The sequence below is a fragment of the Apodemus sylvaticus genome, chromosome 1 (assembly GCF_947179515.1).
Source record: "Apodemus sylvaticus chromosome 1, mApoSyl1.1, whole genome shotgun sequence".
Classification (NCBI taxonomy): domain Eukaryota; kingdom Metazoa; phylum Chordata; class Mammalia; order Rodentia; family Muridae; genus Apodemus; species Apodemus sylvaticus.
Window position 1 is genome coordinate 77,046,307 of NC_067472.1, and position 19,499 is coordinate 77,065,805.

Consider the following 19,499-nt stretch of genomic DNA (forward strand, 5'->3'; position numbering starts at 1 on the left):
TTCCATTACAGATGGTTGTGAGCCACCATGTAGTTGCTGGGAATTGAACTCAGGACCTCTGGTAGAGCAGTCAGTGTTCTTAACTGCTGAGCCACCTCTTCAACCCCTTGGTGTCTTTTCATAATAATAAAATAGTAATGACAAGAAATATCTCAAAGTTCAATCTGCTTTCCTACACTATTTTATCCAGCTCTCATAACACCTATTTATTTTATCTTATTAGACAATGAAATGTCTAGTGTCAAAATAAAACTTGTTCTTCAATAACACAAGAGGAAAAACAAGTGTGGAGGTATACATCTGTGATCCCAGCTCTTGGGATGCTGAGACGGAGGAACTGATGTTTTTTGACTACATAGGAAAAGGCTGTCTCAAAAAAGGTTGGGGGCAGGTTTGCTGGAAAAATGGGTCAGAAGTTAAGAACATTTACTCTTCCTTCTAGAGAATCCAAGTTCAGTTTCCAGCACCTATGTCATGTGGTCACAACTGCCTATACTTCCCTTCCACTTTCAGAGATATGATACCTTCTTCTGGCTTCCTCAATCATTTGCACATACACATGAATGAACAGTAATAAATCTTTCAAAAAGCCAAGTTTGGTAGCTCCTAGAATAATCACATCACCTAGGAAGCTAAAGCAGAAAGATCTCTGTAATATAAGGCAACTCTGTTGTAAATAGCAAACTCTAAGCCAGTCAGTGCTACACAGTGAGGGCCTATATCAAAGTAACTATAAATAAATGAAACAACCCTCTAAAAAACACAGGGCAAAATGGTTCATGAGTATAATATCAGTGCTTGGGAGATAGAAGCAAAAGAATCAGTTCAAGGTCAGCCTTGGTTGCACAGAGTTTAAGACTAGCTTGGGCTACATGAGATCCTATCTCAAAATAAAAGGCATAAAGATTTAACAGAAAAAACTAAGCAAACATTATTGCACAGGATTGGCAAACTAAGACCTGTGGGCAAAATCCTAATCACCACCTATCTGTACAAAATGTTTTACAGCAACACAAACACAAGAGGCAGTCCTTGGTCCAAAAGAACGCTGGCTAAGCCTACAGCAGAGAGCAAGCCAGGAAGCAGTGTTCTTCCACAGTTTCTGCTCCAAGTTCTTACCCTGACTTCTATCAATGACGGGACTACAAACTGTCAGATGAAATAAGCCTTTCCCTTTCCAGTGTTTTTTGGTCATGATACTTATCACAGCAATAGAGATCAAACTAGAACATGTATGAAGTCTGAAATATTTCCTGTCTCTTCATAGAAAAGCTTGCCAGCTCCTACAAGAGTAATACAGACAAGCATTGTTTACAAACACAACCCCGGGGGCTTCTTTTCTAAATTCTAAGTTCAATTCCTAGCACGCATATGATAAGTCACAACTATTTGATCTGTAATAGGATCTGATGCCTCTTCTGATGTGTGCAGATATACAAAGCATCTAAGGACATAAAATACATAAATAAACCTTTTAAAAGCTATAACTCCACATTCCCCAAATTTGTCAAAGCAATTTGTCATAACAACATATATACATATTACACATATTATAGAATCTGGTTTGTGTATTTTAAACAGAATCCCCAAAACAAAGATATAAAAATTTGAGCGGCTCAATGGTTCAGAGTGCTTGTTGTTGTGATGGAGGACCCAGGTTCAGCTCCCAGCACTACATGGTGGCTCACAGCCATCCCAAACATCCAGGGGATCAGAATCTCTCTCTGACCTCTGTTCGCACCAGGCACACACATGGTGCATATATGCAGGCCAAACACTCCTACACATTTTATTAATTAATCAATCTAAAACTTAAAAAGGAACAATAATTAAAAAAAGACAGAACTGTAACCAGCATTCAGCTGTAACTGCTTCTTCCTTCACAGTGAGGACAACACTAAGAGAGCAGCACCAATGCACTTTTCTCTCAAGCAAACAAAACACACCATCAGGAATTTCATCAAGGTTGTCGTCAATTCCACGCTTTACAACTCTGGGCCTTGTCTGTCCATCCTGTGTCGTCCCCCACTCATCAGGCACTGAAGAAGGCTGGAACTGGACAATAACCTTCAAGACACAAGATTAAGACAGGTTCATTAGCAGAATTATTTCCCATCATAAGTTAAGCACTATTTGGGGGAGATGTTTAGTTGGTCTCAAGATGGGGGTCTTAATCCCCATCCCAGACTGACTTGGAGCCCATCTGTATAAAGTTAGACCACAATCTACAGCCATCATCCTGCCTCTGCCTCCATGTGCTTAGACTACAGGAATATACTACTAAGCCTACTTCAAAGTAATGTGTTTAATATAAAAAGCTCTATGCTTCACAATGCAGATGTTATAAATGAAGAAGAACTGCTCCCCAAGCAAATTATGTGAAGGTCCTGCTACGATCAACCATCAAAACAGCCTATCACTACTTCGGATGCTTAAGCTGGAAAGGCACACACCTAAATCAAAAGTAGTATATATTGACCTTTTCCTGAGAGTCTCAGCACTACAAGAATGGGAGAGGGTTATAAATGTGTGTGTGTGTGTGTGTGTGTGCGTGCGTGCACGCGCGCGCAGATAAAAGAATTAAAACTTGAGGTAAAATTCCAGATTTGTACAAGTACAAGTTACCTCTAAGAATCTTTCTCTTATAAACATATCTAAACCCCAAAAAATTTTAAAATTAAAAAAAAAAAACTCCCTCCCTTTAAGTGGCAAAATTCCCAATTAATTTACAAATTTGACATCAGTGACAAAGATTTTTAAAAAAAAAACTTTTTTTGTTTGTTTTGTTTGTCAAGACAGGGTCTCACTATGTAGCCCTAGCTAGCCTGGAATTCACTACATAGACCAGGCTGGCCTCAAACTCATAGAGATCTGAATGTCTCAGCTTCCAAGTGCTGGGATTAAATGCAGGCAACACCAAATTCAGTGAGGGAGAGGCATTTATTTTTTATTTGTTACCTTTGCATGCTGTTTATATTTTTATTTCAATATCAATAAGGATTACATACACGGAGTTTTGTTCTGTTTTTTACATTTTAATAGTTTTCTTGAACATAAAAACAAGTGTATGTTCTAGCCCAAGTGATAACAGCACACCTTTGATCCCAGCACTCAGGAGGCAGAGGCAGGGCAGCCTGGTTTATAGAGTGAATTCCACAACAGCCAGGGCTACACAGAGAAACTGTCTCAAAAAAACAAAAACAAACAAACAAACAAACAAAAACACCCTACAAAACAAGGTAATAAACTATGATTATTATTAATTTTCAAAAATATACATCGGTTTGCAAACTGTCTGCCCACTACCACTCTCATAATACAAGGACAGAGCTAAGAGCTCAACAGAGAACAGACCCTGAATATCTTCTCTAGCCCTTTGTAGAAAGAGGGGGCTCTGTCAAACCAAGTGAAAAAATTTACTAAGCTTCTTCTAAGATGATACTTAGTATCAGTTAATGTGTCAACCAAACAGACACTCTGTAAAAAAAAGTTGAATTTCCATGATTGATAATTCAATTATTTCAAAATATACTTGCTAGGTGTGGTGATTTGGGCCTTTGAGGCAGAGGCAGGTGCATCTCTGTGAGTTCAAAACCAGCCATGTCTGCAAAGTGAGTTCCAGGACATAAGAGCTACATATAGAAGCCCTGTCTTGAATGATTGATTGATTGATTGATTGATTGATTGATTGATTGATTGACTGATTGATTGATTGCATGAATGATTGATTGATTGATTGACTGATTGAAAAAGTAACACATTTATTGTAAATAAATCACTGCCAAAACCACTAAAAATGAAACATTATCACACATAGAGCAGAATAATTAATTTTACAGTGGGTCTACCACCTTCTCAAAACACACCTTACCTTTGGGTTATGCATAACGATAGTCTCTCCACTTGGAAATTCTAGTCTGCGGTGCCACTGATTTGTGGTTACAGCTTTTTTATACTCAGCCTGCAGAGACAGAACATACAATGCAGTGCAGTAGATCTGAGTTACATCAAAACAAGTGTGGAGGGCCATCAGGTCTACATTGGAGGCACAGCAATAGCGGTAGATCTGGTTCACTGGTTGCCATACTGTCCTGACATCTGACTATCTGACATAAATTACTCCAGTGTTTGCTCTCACATACTCCTAAGTAATATATCCATTACATGGGAAAAACAATGGGGATTTTAAACAGTACATAAGCTTTTTTAGGGCTGAACAAGCTGAGTAGCGTAAAATTTATTTATTGCCTCATAATTCTTGAGGCTACTACTCTAAAATCAAGGTGATGGCTAGACACCAATCCTAGGAAATCTACTTGGAGCGTGCCTTCCTAACTATCCTTGGTTTGCTACAATCAAGGCAATTCAGTGCTGTAAGCCTGACCCCCACCTCTGCCTTTATCAAATCACAGCATTCTGTCTTTCTGAACCAGTCTCTCTTGGTGATTATTATATATATAATGACACTAGCTACATGGGGTTAGAGACCACCCTACACAAGTTCTCAAATGATTATATCTGAACACCCTAGCTCCACACAAGGTGGCAGTCATGGGTACCAGGGGCTAGAACTTCAACAGTGCTCTGGGGTGGAGGGGAGGAGACAGCGTTGGTGCTGAGACTGTACATATATAAACACAGTAGTTAGCTCGACTCCTAAATCACTGGGGTTCTTATATGTGTGAGTGTTCTGCCAGCATGTATGTGTCTTTCTGGTGTCCTAGGAAGTCAGAGAAGAGTGTTGGATCCCCTGTAACTGGAGTTACCAATGGCTATTAGCTGTGCATGAGTGCTGAAAATCAACCCTGAGCCCTCTGTAAAAGCACCCAGTGTTTCCTTGTTGTTTGTTTGTAGCTCTGTCTGTCTTGGAACTCACTCTGTAGACCACATTGGTCTTAAACTTGGAGATTCGTCTTCCTCTGTCTGCCTCTGCCTCTTCAGTTCTGGGATTAAAAGTGTGCACCATCAGCCTTTTTTTTTTTTTTTTGAGACAGTGTCTCAAGCTTGCTATATAGACCAGGCTGGCCTCTCGCTCACTGATCTACCTGCCTCTGCCTCCCAGTTGAATGGACTAAGGCATGTGCTACTGTACCTAGTCACTTTTATACTCTTTTTGCTTTATAGCTTCCCTCCATGAAGACCAACTGGGGTGGGGGTAATAATCTTGCTATAAATAGCCTTGAATAGCTGAGCCTAGAGGCTCATAATTGCTGTGCCCAGCTTATGTAAATCTTTCCTCCCCTCAAAGTGCTGGAGATTAAACCCAGGGGCTTGTGTAGACATTTTCTGCTCAACTACAAGCCTTAGCCCTCATGAGTATCTTTCATTGAACTTTTTTGCAAACTTTGTAGTTGCCTTGGCATCATAAACATTATCTTCTATTATGATTTCTAACTGGTTAGTTCTATCGCACAGGAATGTTGCTAATTTACACTGGTTGATTTTACAGAGAGACACTCTCAACTCTTGTATGGGGCTAATGGTATTTATAAAGGTTCACCCGGTTTTCTGCAGAGATAATTGTATCATAAAATTAAAGGCATTTTCAAATCAGAAACCACTTCTGCTCTTTGTCCTGGTCGTCAGAAGGACAGGATCAACCACAGCAGTCATGGGCACCATCTGTGGCTCACTTCCCACCCTCCTTTGCCGCCACTGGGCAGTGGGTTTCTTAGAAAGCTGGGCAGGAGCTTGGGCCTCATGCCAATGCAATGGGCAAGACTTGGCTGGCTAGCCCAGCCTAGAGCTGTGTCACCCACACTCACTCAGTGTTATCATTATAGTTAAAAGAAGATACTTGCTGTGGCCGGAGAGATGGCTCAACAGCTAAGAGCACTGGAGTAAGCTCTAGGGAGTAGCACCTTTTATATACTCCCCACTGAACTAACTAAATTAGGCTTTAGGGTCCGTGGCAGAGAGCTCAGTGGGCAAAGACACTTGCTGCCAAGCCTAAATACCTAAGTTTCAGCCCAGGACCCACATAGTAGAAGGAGGAAAACCAATTCTGGCATGTTCTCCGACCTCCAGTCACACAACATGTGCATATGTGGGAGCATACGCATAGATAAGTGCCATAAACCTTTGAAAAATTATGCTTTAAGAGACTGTTTTGGCACACAACTTTAATCCCAGCACTCAGGAAGCAGAGGCAGAATGACCTCTGTGAACTCAAGGCCAGCCTGGACTACAGAGTGGAACCAGGACAGCCAGGGATACACAGAGAAATCCTGTCTCAAAAGAGAGGTGGAGGGGGAAGACGGACAGGGAGGGGGAAAGGGAAATAGAGATGGAGGGAGAAGGAAAGAGAGGGGGAGCGAGAGGGAGGGAAGAAGGAAGAAGAAAGGGAAGGAAAAGAGGGAGAAAGGGAGGAAGAGAGGGAGAAGAAAAGAGAGAAAGAGAGAGAGGAGAGAGAGGGGAGAGAGAGAGGGGGGGAGAGGGAGAAGGAGAGGGAGAGGGAGAGGGAGAGAGACTATTTTTGCAGACTGGTTCTTCTATTAGCCTACAGCAGTCCTCAAACTCATGATATTCTGCCTTGGCCTCATGAATGCTGAGATTACAAGCAAGTGCTACCATGGCTAGTTTCTACCTAAATTTGCTTGAAGGCCTGATATGAGCACCTGAGTGTATGTGGAATGTGTCCCTTCCAAAACATACAGTCTTATCTTGAGACACAGGATTGCGTGACATGCAGCACTTCCTGCATGACTTATCACTTACAGATCAATCTCCTTTCTGACAGGATCAACACAGGCCACCTTGTATATAAACCATCTCCACTGTGAGTGCTATCACAGAAGCCTGGCTTGCACACATGCCTTGAGAGAAGCATAAAGAAATAACACATTCATACCTCTAGTTTTTCACTGAACTCCTCTGTATAGGGAATAAATCTGCTGTCTGTGTCCCCCTTGTAAAACCAAGTGCAGCGTCTCACTTCAGCTGGCTCCTCTTCCCAGTACACAGACTTCCTCATGCGGTCATACAGGTACACGTCATAGCGTCCGCCATCCGTGCCTAGAACCACACTCTCAGGATCTGGCTGCACTAGAAACCAAGAGGACATTTTCTTCTAATGTTACCAGGCACACTTGAAAATACATTCATGATACTACTAGTCAATACTCAAAGACAGACAATTAAGCGTTTCTTCTTATTTGAAAACATAAGATAATCCGTATTGCTCAAAATCATGACATTTCTTCATCGATTTGTTTGTCTGCTTGCTTTTGAGGCAGAGTCCCATTCTGTAGCCCAGGCTGGCCTCAACCTCCCAGCAGCCTTCCGGCTCCATCCCCTCATGTGCTGACATCACAGGGGTGAGCCGCTATGCAGTATGACTTCGTGAGTAGGAACAAGGAACCAGGGTGAGTTTTAAAAACACCATCAGCAAACAACAACTGAAACAGAGTTTTTTAAGTAGTAATATCAAACCAGATGAGCTATCATCCATCTGTAACCCCAGTACTCGGGACATGGAGTCAGGAGCATCAGGAGTTACTGGATAATTATAGCTACTTGGTTAGAAGCCAGCCTGGGCTAAATGAGACCCCATTTAAAAAGTAAAACAGAGTAATAACAGCAATGCACCAAAATGTTCCAGGAAGGACACCGCTAGAGAAGACTGGCTGATATTTGAGTTTCATAATCAAATAATATCAAGATAAAGAATCATATCTGTATGCTGCAGGACAACTCATAGCCTTACAATACACCTTTGTGGCATCTCTCTCAAGAGGTAGACATGAAAATAATTATTTCCAAAACTCATCTGACCTCAACATTTTTTTCACACAGCATTCCACAAAACAGAGTTCCACAGGAAATACTTCATACCCCATAATTCCAAATGAGTAAAAGAAATTAAACTAAAACCTGAATTATGTAACACCTCTACCTGTCTGATTCAAACCAACTCTTTGGCTATGTTTTGTTTAACTGAGGCAGGGTCTAACCACGTAAACAGGCTAGCTTTAACCTCACAGAGCTCTGCCTGTGCTGGGATGAAAAGGCGTGCAACGAGCTATTACTAAACCGCGTCTTTGAATACTCTGCTCAATAACTCAGATATATTCATTAGTACTACCATCTTAAAGTATGATCTGGAAACCTACACAAATTGAAGAATCTGACAGCTGAAAAAAAGACCATGGATAAATACCCTTCATTCTTTCTCCGGCTCAAATGAGATGGAATAATGCAAGATGGGTGCTTACCTGAATTATAGATCTCTTCGAGGTTCAAAGAGTCAAGCACACTGAAAGGCATCCAGAGCTGTTTGTATTCTACCTCCTTGCAGTAAAACCAGTGTGGCTGAACAGGTTCGTACTGGTTCTGAAGTACAAAAGGAGGTGGCCCCGGCACAAGGGGTCCTGCGGGTCTGGCAGGGACTTGCTGTGCTGGTGACTGCACTGCTGTAGGAAGCTGAAGGAAATGAAGACTGTCACATGTATCTGAGAGGAATCCTGTAACCGCTTCAGAATCAGATTGATATCAGTAATAATTACCCTACATGTCTTTTCAGGAAACCACTTAGTATCGTAACTAGTATACGAAAACTTCAAATCAGTTACAAAGTGAACTAGACTTCTGCACGCTAATGGCTTCTGACACCCACCAATATCTCCCATAATTTTGAAATTTTTAAATAATAAATTTATTTTTAAAATTTCCATACAATATAGTTTGGTCATATCCTTTCCCTTCCCCTGACCCCTCCCAGGTTCCCACTCACTCAATTTCTTGCTCTTTTTCTCTCTTAAAAACAACAAAAACTCAAACAACAACAACAAAATTACGTGAAGGAAACTGTCAAAAAAAAGCAAACACATAGGGGTCTGGAGAGATGGCTCAGCGGTTAAGAGCACTGACTGCTCTTCTGAAGGTCCTGAGTTCAAGTCCCAGCAACCACATGGTGGCTCACAACCATCTGTAATGAGATCTGGCGCCCTCTTCTGGTGTGTCCAAAGACAGCTACAGTGTACTTAAATATAATAATAAATAAATCTTTAAAAAAAAAAAAAAGCAAACACAGAGCTGGGCAGTGGTGGCCCACGCCTGTAATCCCAGCACTCTGGGAGGCAGAGGCAGGTAGATTTCTGAGTTCCAGGCCAGCCTGGTCTGCAGAGTGAGTTCCAGGACAGCCAGGGTTACACAGAGAAACCCTGTCTCGAAAAAGTCAAATCCAAAAAACCACAAAACAAAACAAAAAAAAAGCAAAGACACACACACACCACACACACACACAAACCAGAGTTCATTTTGTGCTGTCCCACCCATCCTGAGAGTGAGGCCTGCCCTGGAGTGTGGTAGACACACCGTGCCACTCCATGAAAGACAACTGCTTTTTCTCTCTCCCAGGCACAAAGAGCTTCTTGTCAGATAGGAGTGGCACTCCATGCCCACTTCCCCTCCTCGGTGCTACCACTCTGGATGGCCTGAACTTGGGCTCCATGCACACAATCTGCCTGCACAGGTCCCATAATTTTTAAAATCTTTTGACCACCCATACTTCTTGATCCAGCCACTCCATTTCTAAGAATGTAAATATTTAAATGTTAGTCTAACTTAACACATACACACACAGAGAGAAGAATTTCCATAAACATTAAAAAATTAGTAGAGACCTGGGCAGTGGCGGCATATGCCTTTAATACCAGCACTGTGAAGGCAGAAGCAGGTGGATATCTATGAGTTCAAAGTCAGCCTGGTCTATAGAGTGAGTTAACAAAACCTTAGTGGAGAAATCTGTTTTTGTCACTGTAATTGGGCATTTTTGCTAACTAGTATAATTAAGATGAGAAGCTAGCAGTTTACATTACCTCAATTCTCCCATGTCCTTAGTTAACATTTATATATTAATATTATACACTAATATCAAGACTACCAGTGAGTACCTAGGCAGTTAAAATTAACTATTACTCCAGTAAATAGGTGCTATAAACTTGAATATGAACAAACTTTATATATTGGTTTGGTTGCTTATCTGGGTGGACATGCTTACGCCATAAGCAAGTGTGGAAGCCAGGGGACAATCTGTAGGACCAGCTCTCTCTTCACAGTGCATGAGCCCTGGGGATCTAAATCTAGATCCTCAGGTTGGTGGCAAGTGCTTTACTCTGCACTATCTTGCTAGCCTCCAATCAGCTCCTTTTAAAAGAATGTTTACTTCAAAGCATGCAGTTTACAAAGAATACCCTTTGTGTCATACACACATAATACCAATTACTTGGGCTGAGGCAGGAAAGTGCTTGAAGCCAAACACAGCAATTTAGCAAGATCCTGTGTCAAAATTAAAAGGTGAGCGGGTACAGTTCAGAGGGAGTGCCTACCTACCACATCTAACACCTTGGCTTTGACTGGTAATACACCACACTCCTCTGGAAAAACATTTGTCCTGGTGTTGGAGATATGGCCCACTGGGTAAAAGCACTTGCTGTGCTGCAGAGACCCTGGATTCAGTTCCCAGAACCCAAATGGTAACTTACAACAGTCTATAACCCCAGTTCTACAGAATATAACCACCTTTTCTGGCATCCCGGGACACTAGGCACACACATAGTGTACAGAAACATATTCAAGTAAAACACACACACACACATTTATATTTATATTAAAATAAGCTAAAAAATTATCCTCATGTGCATATTAAAATGCATAAAGCTGAGCTGAAGAGATAGCTCAGCAATTAAGGATATTGACTGTTCTTCCAGAGTACCCAGGTTCAAATCCTAGCAGAGTGGTTAACATGTGTAACTCCAGTACCAGGGGATCACATGCCTTCTTCTTGCCAAGGGCATTGCATGCACATGGCACATAGACACACATACTGACAACATGACACGTAATATAAGAAATCTCAAAATGTTTTTTTAAAACATGCAAAGGCTTTTGAAAACTTTCACTAAGGTGAGAGAGAAAAGCAGTATGATATTCACATACCGGAGGCAGTGGTCCTGGCGGCATCTGGTATGTCTGCACAGGGGGTCCAGAAGGCGGAGGGTAGGAGGAGTGGCCTGGCGTCTGACACTGCTGTAGTTGTGGAGGTGTTATATAGGGATTTGCCCGGCTGCTGACAGGAGTGTGGCGATATGGATTATGTCCTTGTTGAGGAATCCCCTGGGGTGGGCTCCCAAAATTTGGAGGGAGACTACTTGGCTGAGAAGGCAAATAGGTACTTGTTCCCATCTGTGAGGAAGGTGCAGCACCATAGGGAGCCTTGGAAACAGATGGTGGAAAGGCATTCAGCATATCTTGGGATCCAGCTGCAAAAGGGAGTGTGGCTACGGGCTTGGGAAGTGCTGACTGTCCGGCTGACACTGCTGATGTCGTCAAGGGTGGCTGTCCAATGTTCCCAAAAGGATCACTACTGCCTGATACCTGAGAGAAGTAACTGAATGTCTGTGGGGTGGATGTGTGAACAGAAGTCTGACCAAGGAAGCTATCCTCCTCACCGACATCTGTGGAGTCCTCTGCAACAGAAAAGGAGAGCAGCGGTTTAGAAGCAACACCGCCCTCTTGGGCTCTGGAAGAAAAACCCAGCAACGAGACCTCTTACTTTGGTCTACTAACTTGTATTTCTCCATAACAGAAAAAAAGTAAAACTTTTTCTTCAAAACTTTTCTCTCAAAAAATGTGATTTGAATAAGCCATAAAATGAGCCAAACATGGTGGCACATGCCTTTAAATCCCAGTACTCAGAAGGCAGAGGCGGTCAGAGCTCTGTGAGTTTGAGGCTAACCTGGTCTACAATGACAGTTCCAGGACAGCCAGAGATACACAGAGAAACCCTACCTCAAAGTACAAAAAAAAAAAAAAAAAAAAAAAGTAAAAGAGAAAAGAGAAAGCATTTTTGTGCCCTTCTTACTTTCTATTTATTTTGTTCGCGTTACATAAAGGATTTTTTAGAGAAATAAACTTGTAACTATTTTTTTTATACTTTGAATTTATTTTATATATAACTAAACGTGTAATTTAATTTCTACATATAAGTAAACATGTAATTTAATTTCTACAATAAGAAGAGGAAACTAAAGTCCAGGCATTAGTCCTGTAGACAAGTAGCGGCATGGAAGGACCTTACAATTGAGCATGTGCTACTTTGCTGCTACCACATAGGAACCCACTACTGCATCCTTAAGCAGTAGTCACAATTACATGTGCAGACACAGACACCAGGTCACAGGTCGGCAAGATGGCTCAGCAGGAAACACTGGCTGCCTCAGAACCAACAGGAGAGGATGAGAGAACCAATTCCCAGAAAGCATTCTCTGACCCTCCACACAGAACACACACAATAAATAAATGAATAAAAAATGCTTAAAAAGAAAAACAAAATGGCAAGTCACTAGCAATCTCCTTTTTCTGGGGGAAGATCTCACTTCCCTTTGGCCAGCATCCTCCTCACTACTACCTTCTCTGCTTAAATGTGCCACTCCTATCCCACTGTCAATGTCCAAGGCATCGCTTTCCCACCAACTAGACCTTCACACGACCCTTCCCTGCCCTACTTTTACAGCAGCTTCCAGCTTCCCCTGTAATCTTTCCTTCCCTTGCTTTGGCCTCGCTTATCTGTGACTGCTGGAGGCTTACAGCCCATCAGCTGTGTGCGGCCACTCCCAGCACAACGGGCACACTGTGGTCCCTGGCCTGGGAGAGCTGCCAATGCTCTGGGCTCTCTGTGACCTCACAGAAACCCTGCTTCACAGCTTCCAGGCGGTCCCAGTTATACTTCACATACCAAATTAGTGAAGGGACGCCACTACACAGGTTTGGCCATAATGCACAAAACACAATTCCAATCAAAATGTGGTATCTAAGGCTGCCTTTCTGAACTATGAAAACTATTCAAAAGACATGCGTACCGTCACAGCTTCTCCAGACTGAGGCAGGCAGAACACTTAAAGCCAATCTTATTGAAAAAAAAATTTTTTTTCAAGACTTCACTATGCAGCCCTGGCTGTCCTGGAACTCCTCTGTAGATCAGGATGGCTTTGAACTCAGAGATCCACCTGACTCTTCCTAAATATTAAGATCAAATAAAGTTGTGCACCACCATATCCAGAATTTTTTTTTTAAAGTAAAAGCAGAAAAAGAAAAATATTCTTATCAACAGTTTCTTCATTACTGAAGAAAACATACCTCCTGCCCAGGGCGCCCTCTGCTCCAGCCTTCCACTTTTGTAATACTCCACTCCGACTTCACCACTCTCTAGTCCTGGAAACCTCACTAGGATTATGGTCATCCCCGACAATGAAGAGCCTTTTGTGGAACCTCTCACCCAGTAAGAGAACATGAAACTTGAGACTGACTTGGTCCAAGAAACATTTTGCAAACTAATACAAATCATAAATAAAATACTGACCTCAACACGCGGCAAGCTCTGCCCTAGGAGCATTCCTAATTCCATACTTCTAGGCCATCAGAGCTGCACAGTGACCCTCAGCAACAAAACCTTCAAAGGCTCCCCACAGAGGTCAACGAAGTGCAAACCCTTTAGGACAGTCCGAGGCCCACAGACACCTAAGCCAATGTCCTGCATACACGCTAGGCATGACCTACTTGAAGACTAGAGCAGAGGAGAGGAAAGAGGTCCTTCCTGCCCCACACAGAACACCGCAAGTCCTGCCAAGCCTGCAGACTGTTCCTCATCTCCAGACTCCTCTACAGATCCTCCAAACTCCCCTCAGATCAATCTCTTTAAAAAGATTCTGAGGCCTTTAAGAGACATCATCTCTCCACTCCACCAGCTGAGACTCACAGTGGCCGACCCTTCCATCTCCAGCAGTTTTTAACCTGTACTACAATAGCTTATGAAAGCTAGTGTTTGTGTGTATGTATACACCGGTCTGAGGAAGAGGGCAGAACTGTCTGTCCCATACTACCTTGACATCTGCAACAGGGCCTGACAAAGACAAGCTGTTCGGTTCGTTTCTGCTTCCTGTGTGCCTCTTCCACTGAGGTGATTAACTGTTGCATTCAAGGAGATGGGATCTCCTCTGTCTCTGGAAATGCTCTGAATTGATTTCTAATCAAGAAATCTTTAAGTGTAGAAAATACTTGTTATACACTCAGAAGGCAGAGGAAGGTGGACCACTGTAAATTCAAGATCAGCCTGGTTTACACAAGAGTTCCAGAACAGCCAGAGCTACATAACAGAGAGATCCTAGCTCAAAAAAAAGAAAGAAAAAATGCTTGTTCCTGAATGGTAGTTCTAAAACCTATTTATGAACACAAAAGGTAAGTTTGCATCTAAGAAACAGCAGTTTTCAAATGGGGTTGGAGACTTAGCTGGGTGACTGTGTGCATGTGAAGCTCTTACAGAGAATGGCTAGCAGACAGCCCTAACTGTCTCCCAGCACCCGGGACACCTGTAACTCCAGCTCTGGAGACAGTCAAAGTCTCCGGCCTCCGAGAGCAACTACACTGGTGTATATGGACACAAAAACAGACATACCCAAGTACACATTTTTTAAAACAGTAGAGATAAACTTTTAGGAATTTTTTTTTAAAGTATAAAGCTGGGAATGGTGACTCATGCCTGTAGTTACAGCACCTGGGAGACTTAAGACAAGAGGTCTGCCACAAGTTCCAGGTTACCCTGGGCTACAAAATGACACCATGTCTCAAAAAGTAATTGATAAATGAATAAATCTGAAGATCAGTATACTTATCTTAAAGCTGAAAATAGAAATGTTGAGCTGGAGAGATGGCTCAGTGGTTAAGACCACTGGCAGCTCTTTCAGAGGACCTGGATTCAATTCCTAGCACCCACATGGCAGCTCACAACTGTCTGTAACTTCCAGTTCCTGGGGATCCAACACCCCCACATGGACACACACAGGCAAAACACCACATAAAATTAACAAAAAAATGAAGAAAATAGAAATATCAAGCACTGACAAATAACACACAAATTAAATATTATACATCAAGGAAAGCATGAATCCAGCAACACTCTGGAGGCCAAGAACAATCTGAAAAACCCAAGGCACAGCCTTATTGGTTCCTGGATCCTTCCACAGTACTCTGCTCCAGCCACAAGTCTTCACGAGGAAAGCAACACTTAACCTTTCAGCAACACTGCTTACAGAGGCAGGGGCACTCTTGGAATCCATCTCCCGACTCGCTCAACAAACACCCACTAGATATTCTGTACTCTGCATTCTAGGCATCCGACTAGTCCCAGCTTTGACGAAGCGTCCATGCTGGCCTGGTAGGTGGCCTGGTCGGGTAAGCAGGCATATATACATGTCAGTCAGTTACAAGCACCACGAAAAGACACAAGAGAAAGGAGGCCCTTCACATACACATGCTTCAGTTTGCCTCTCTTCCCGGCTCCAGGAAACTTCCCTTAGTCTCCCAAGCAGATTATTTAATGGGAAAAGTTCAGCACGTAACCCATGTGCAAGACACTAAAAAACAAGATCCTGAAAATGAAAAGAGGTAAGAAGTTCTCAGTCCACAAGGAGGGGCAGAGGTACTGAGCTCACAAGTATTCACACAACAATATGCGTGGGACACTAGACTTAGAACTCTGCAAAAAATGAGGCTGGGCATAATGACAAATGCCTGTAATCCCAGCACTCAGGGGCAGAGGCACAGGCAGAGGCAGGTGGATCCTTTTCAGTTTGAGGCCAGCCTGGTCTACACAGTGAGTTCCAAGACAGTCAGTACTACATAGAGAGAGCCTGCTCTCAAACCCAGGGACAGGGCTGAAAACATGAAATGTAAGCAGACAGGTAAAATGTCATGCCTGAGGCCACACAGCAAGTTAATGGCAGGGCCAGGTCTGAACACAGTCTGAGTTCCTAACCACCACAGTTTTCTAAGAGTGGTGGGGAGGGAAAACCAGTCTTCCCAGATAATACATCGAGCTTAATCAAAAGCAGGTGAAAGCAGGTGTGGGGCCTAAGAGAACACGGGAGAAACTCTAAGGAAGTGATACCTTGAAAAATGAGAAATGCATTCTGTACCTGTACTTCAGATATTACACATCGAAGCTAGAAGAAAGTGCTTCTATCCTAGAAGGCGTCCTTCTGTAACTGGGGTCCTTTACTAGGAGAGTTTATAGTACTCTACAAGAGAGGCATTGCCTCCTCTAGAGACAGCTACTGTCTCCTAGGGGATGCCCGCCAAGAGGACAGCTTATGGTACTCTACCAAAGGGTAACTGTGTTTAGCTGCGTTTTCTGCCAGCACCAGCACACCAGTGGGTGTCCAACAAACAATTGCGCAATGACAGGAGTTCCAAGCCTCATCACCGGGGCCCCTCCTCCAGGATCCCCCAGTCCCTGGTCCTCTGGAAGCTGGTCACTGCTGGCCCTGACAAGCGGCTCAGAGGCGATGCTCCTGTCCCACCCGCCTCCCAGGACACTGCCCCCAAACGCCCCCCGGCTCACTACCTCCGGGTAAGAGCAAAGAAGCCGGGGAGGCGGCGGTCTGTGTGACGGGGATGAAGGGCACGTTGAAGCTGAACTCCGTGGCCGAGGAGGAGAAGAGTAAGTTAGTGCCTGACGAGGGGGCGGACGCTCCGCCACCGTTAGCCTTCCTATCCGCCATGGCTGCAGACCCCCGTCCGTTACGTGGCTCTGTGAGCCCGGTGCTGCACACAAACCGGAAGCCAGTCACCGAGGATGCCACCGCACTTCCGCACTTGCGCACAGGGGCCAGAGGACAGCAGCTCAGGGACCGGTTTTCTTCCGGAAGCTGACGCCGACCAAAATCAATAAGGTGGAATCGGCTTCAGACCCAAGCCTATCACGTGACACCCTTGGCCTCGCGAGACTAGGCCAGTCGCTGGAATCACAGCCTAGAGGGGTGTGGCCGGTGAAGGTTCTGAATCCTAGAGTTAATTGATGATCAAAGTCGCAGATTCTGAGGTGTTCTGGACGCCCTGAGGTTCTCATGGGGTATCTGTTTTTGGTTGGTTGGTTTATTTGCTTGCTTGCGAGACTGGATCTCGCTATGCAGCCCAAACTGGCCTTTATCCTCCTGCCTCACCTCTCCCAGTTCTGAGATTACTAACACCACACACAGCAATTTCTATATCTTTATGACAAGCAGTAATAAGAATTGGAAGTAAGAATTACTATCGGCTAGAATTCTCTCTCTCTCTCTCTCTCTCTCTCTCTCTCTCTCTCTCTCTCTCTCTCTCTCTCTCTCTCTCTTTGAGATAAGTTTTCATTTTGTTGCCTGGAATTCTCGAGAGGTCTGCCTGCCTCTTCTTCCCAAGTCCATAAAAGGAGTGTTCCATCACTCCAGGCTACTATCTCCTTGAATGTGTGCATCAACAAAAAGTGCCTTTGGTAAGGCAGTTCCAAGTGATAGAGGATTTATGTATCAAAGGGGCAGAGGAAAGATGTATAATTGCAACATTCTAGAGTAACTGCTGTAATTTAGGATTCGGGGGCCTATCTACCTACTACCAGGTTTTGGCTGGAATAAAAACAGTAAATTCTGGCGGTATTGAATTTCCTTTGACAAGCATTTCAATGGGGCCAAGGAATACAGGGTGTAGTAGTGGGGACACTTCTGGCAAGTCATAGATAGCATGGCCTCAAACTGCTAAAAGCCATGCTAGACTAGAAATTGGTCAAGAAAATTCTCTTTTATGATAAATAAGCAAGACCAAGAACCGTATACCGGAAAATGATGTATGAAACAAACTCTAAATCCTTCCTTTTTGGAGTTTACAATCTGGCAAAATAATCAACTAAACACAAACTAATAATAAACTGCAGGCTTTCCTTAAGTGTATTTCCTGGAACACTAGCACCATCAGGGGACAGAGATCTAAACATTCTAGGAGGAGCGAGCATGCATCTCTCTCCATCAGTTCATTAGCAAAACCAACCAACCAAACAAACAAAAAACCCTTAATAAAAAGCTGCACTGATTAATCCCAGCACTTGGGGGGCAGAGGCAGGCAGATTTCTGAGTCCAAGGCCAGCCTGGTCTACAGAGTGAGTTCCAGAACAGCCAGGGCTATACAGAGAAACCCTGTCTTGAAAAAAAAAAAAAAAACTGCACTGAGAAAGAAAAACTAAACTTCAAGCCTCTTTATGAGTACAGGGATCCCAGAGATCCAACCCTGTTGTGTTGTTGCACATCTTTAATCCCAGCACACAGGAGGTCGAGGCAAGAAGAACTCTGTGAGTTTGGGGCCAGCCTGGTCTACAGAGTGAGTTCCAGGACAGCCAGAGCTATACAAAGAGAAACCCTGTCTCTACAAAACAAAAAAACAAACAAAATTCGTAAGCACAGAATCTCTTTCCTGATGACTCACTCCCCTTATACACGATTACCTCAAAAAGCCTAAATTCTAAAACCATCATTTGCATAATTAACTTCAACATATGATATTTTTTATTTTAGACCACAACAGGAAGGAAAAAAACTAAAACAATAATTAAGAAGAGAAGAAGGACAGACCTTCTTCTAACCAGATCCCTTCATGACTACACTCTTCCCAGTTAAGGATCCACTGATGGGCACTGGAGATGTAGCCCAGGTTGGGCTACATAGTGAGTGCTAAGGAAATTAAGGCTAAATGAGTAGACAGACAGACAGACAGACAGACAGAATCTCTAAAGTCAGATAGCACACAGCTTTAATTTGTATATTATGAGGCACAGAGATAAAATACGAAATTTCCCCCATTCAATTCCAAGAACATGGCTGCTCTCTCTACTGAAAGAATGAATGAATGAAGTGGTGATATCATCTGTCATAGTTACTTTTCTATTGCTGTGATAAAATACTATGACTAAGAAAACATAAAGATTTTAATTGGGTTTATGGTTTTATAGGGTCAGAGTCTACCATGGTGGCTCACAGCCATCTGTATTGAGATCTGATGTCCTCTTCTGGAGTGTCTAAAGTGTACGCACATGTAATAAGTAAATCTTTTTTTAAAAAAATCTGAAAACAGAAGGCAGAGTGCACACTGAGTGGCAGGAGGTTTTTGAAGCTAAGTCTGCCCCCATGGCACATCTTCTCCAACAAGACCACGCCTTCTAATCCTTCCTGAACAGTTCTACCAACTGGGGATCGAGTATTCAAACATTTGAGCCTATGAGGACCATTCTCATGCAAACAACTACATTGTCCTAGCCTTGTTAGTTTTCTCAACTCACAAAATCCAGACAAAAAGGCATATTGACATGCCAAGTCCCAGTTTGCTCTTTCATCCTGAGGCAAAACAGGGAGTCACTCCAAATCATGCCACTTTGGCATAAAGATTATCTTGAGTTAAAGGCAACTGAATAGAACCATATATAAGAAAAACTCCTGACCTCCATCGTTTGCACAAAGGCAGGATATAGGGTCTCAAGACATCCTCCCTCCCCTTTCTACTAGAAAATACAGAAGCTAGTCATCCAGAAGAGCTTTAGATCCTTATCAATGCAGAAGTGGAAAGATCTTATCTACTTTGTCTACCCTAAATCTCTCATATTTTGATTTCCTGCAGCTTGTTGCCTTTGGGAACTAAGAACTACTGTC

General features: G+C 43.1%; 1 protein-coding gene across 2 annotated transcripts in view; it reads right to left on the reverse strand.

Annotated features, from left to right (window-relative positions):
• Nucleotides 1-16,654, reverse strand: part of Sec23ip (SEC23 interacting protein) — a 46,992-nt gene extending 30,338 nt beyond the window's left edge. Inside the window, exons 1-6 of one of the 2 annotated variants that reach the window (XM_052197394.1) lie at nucleotides 16,400-16,654; nucleotides 10,939-11,468; nucleotides 8,214-8,421; nucleotides 6,851-7,044; nucleotides 3,872-3,961; nucleotides 1,947-2,067 (exon numbers count right to left, since the gene is read on the reverse strand). In XM_052197394.1, the coding sequence (XP_052053354.1) occupies nucleotides 1,947-2,067; nucleotides 3,872-3,961; nucleotides 6,851-7,044; nucleotides 8,214-8,421; nucleotides 10,939-11,468; nucleotides 16,400-16,556 (1,300 nt within the window). In that variant the 5' untranslated portion in view covers nucleotides 16,557-16,654. The remainder of the gene's footprint in view (nucleotides 1-1,946; nucleotides 2,068-3,871; nucleotides 3,962-6,850; nucleotides 7,045-8,213; nucleotides 8,422-10,938; nucleotides 11,469-16,399) is intronic. The other variant, XM_052197387.1, reaches the window with a different exon arrangement.
• Between the last annotated feature and the right edge of the window lie 2,845 nt (nucleotides 16,655-19,499).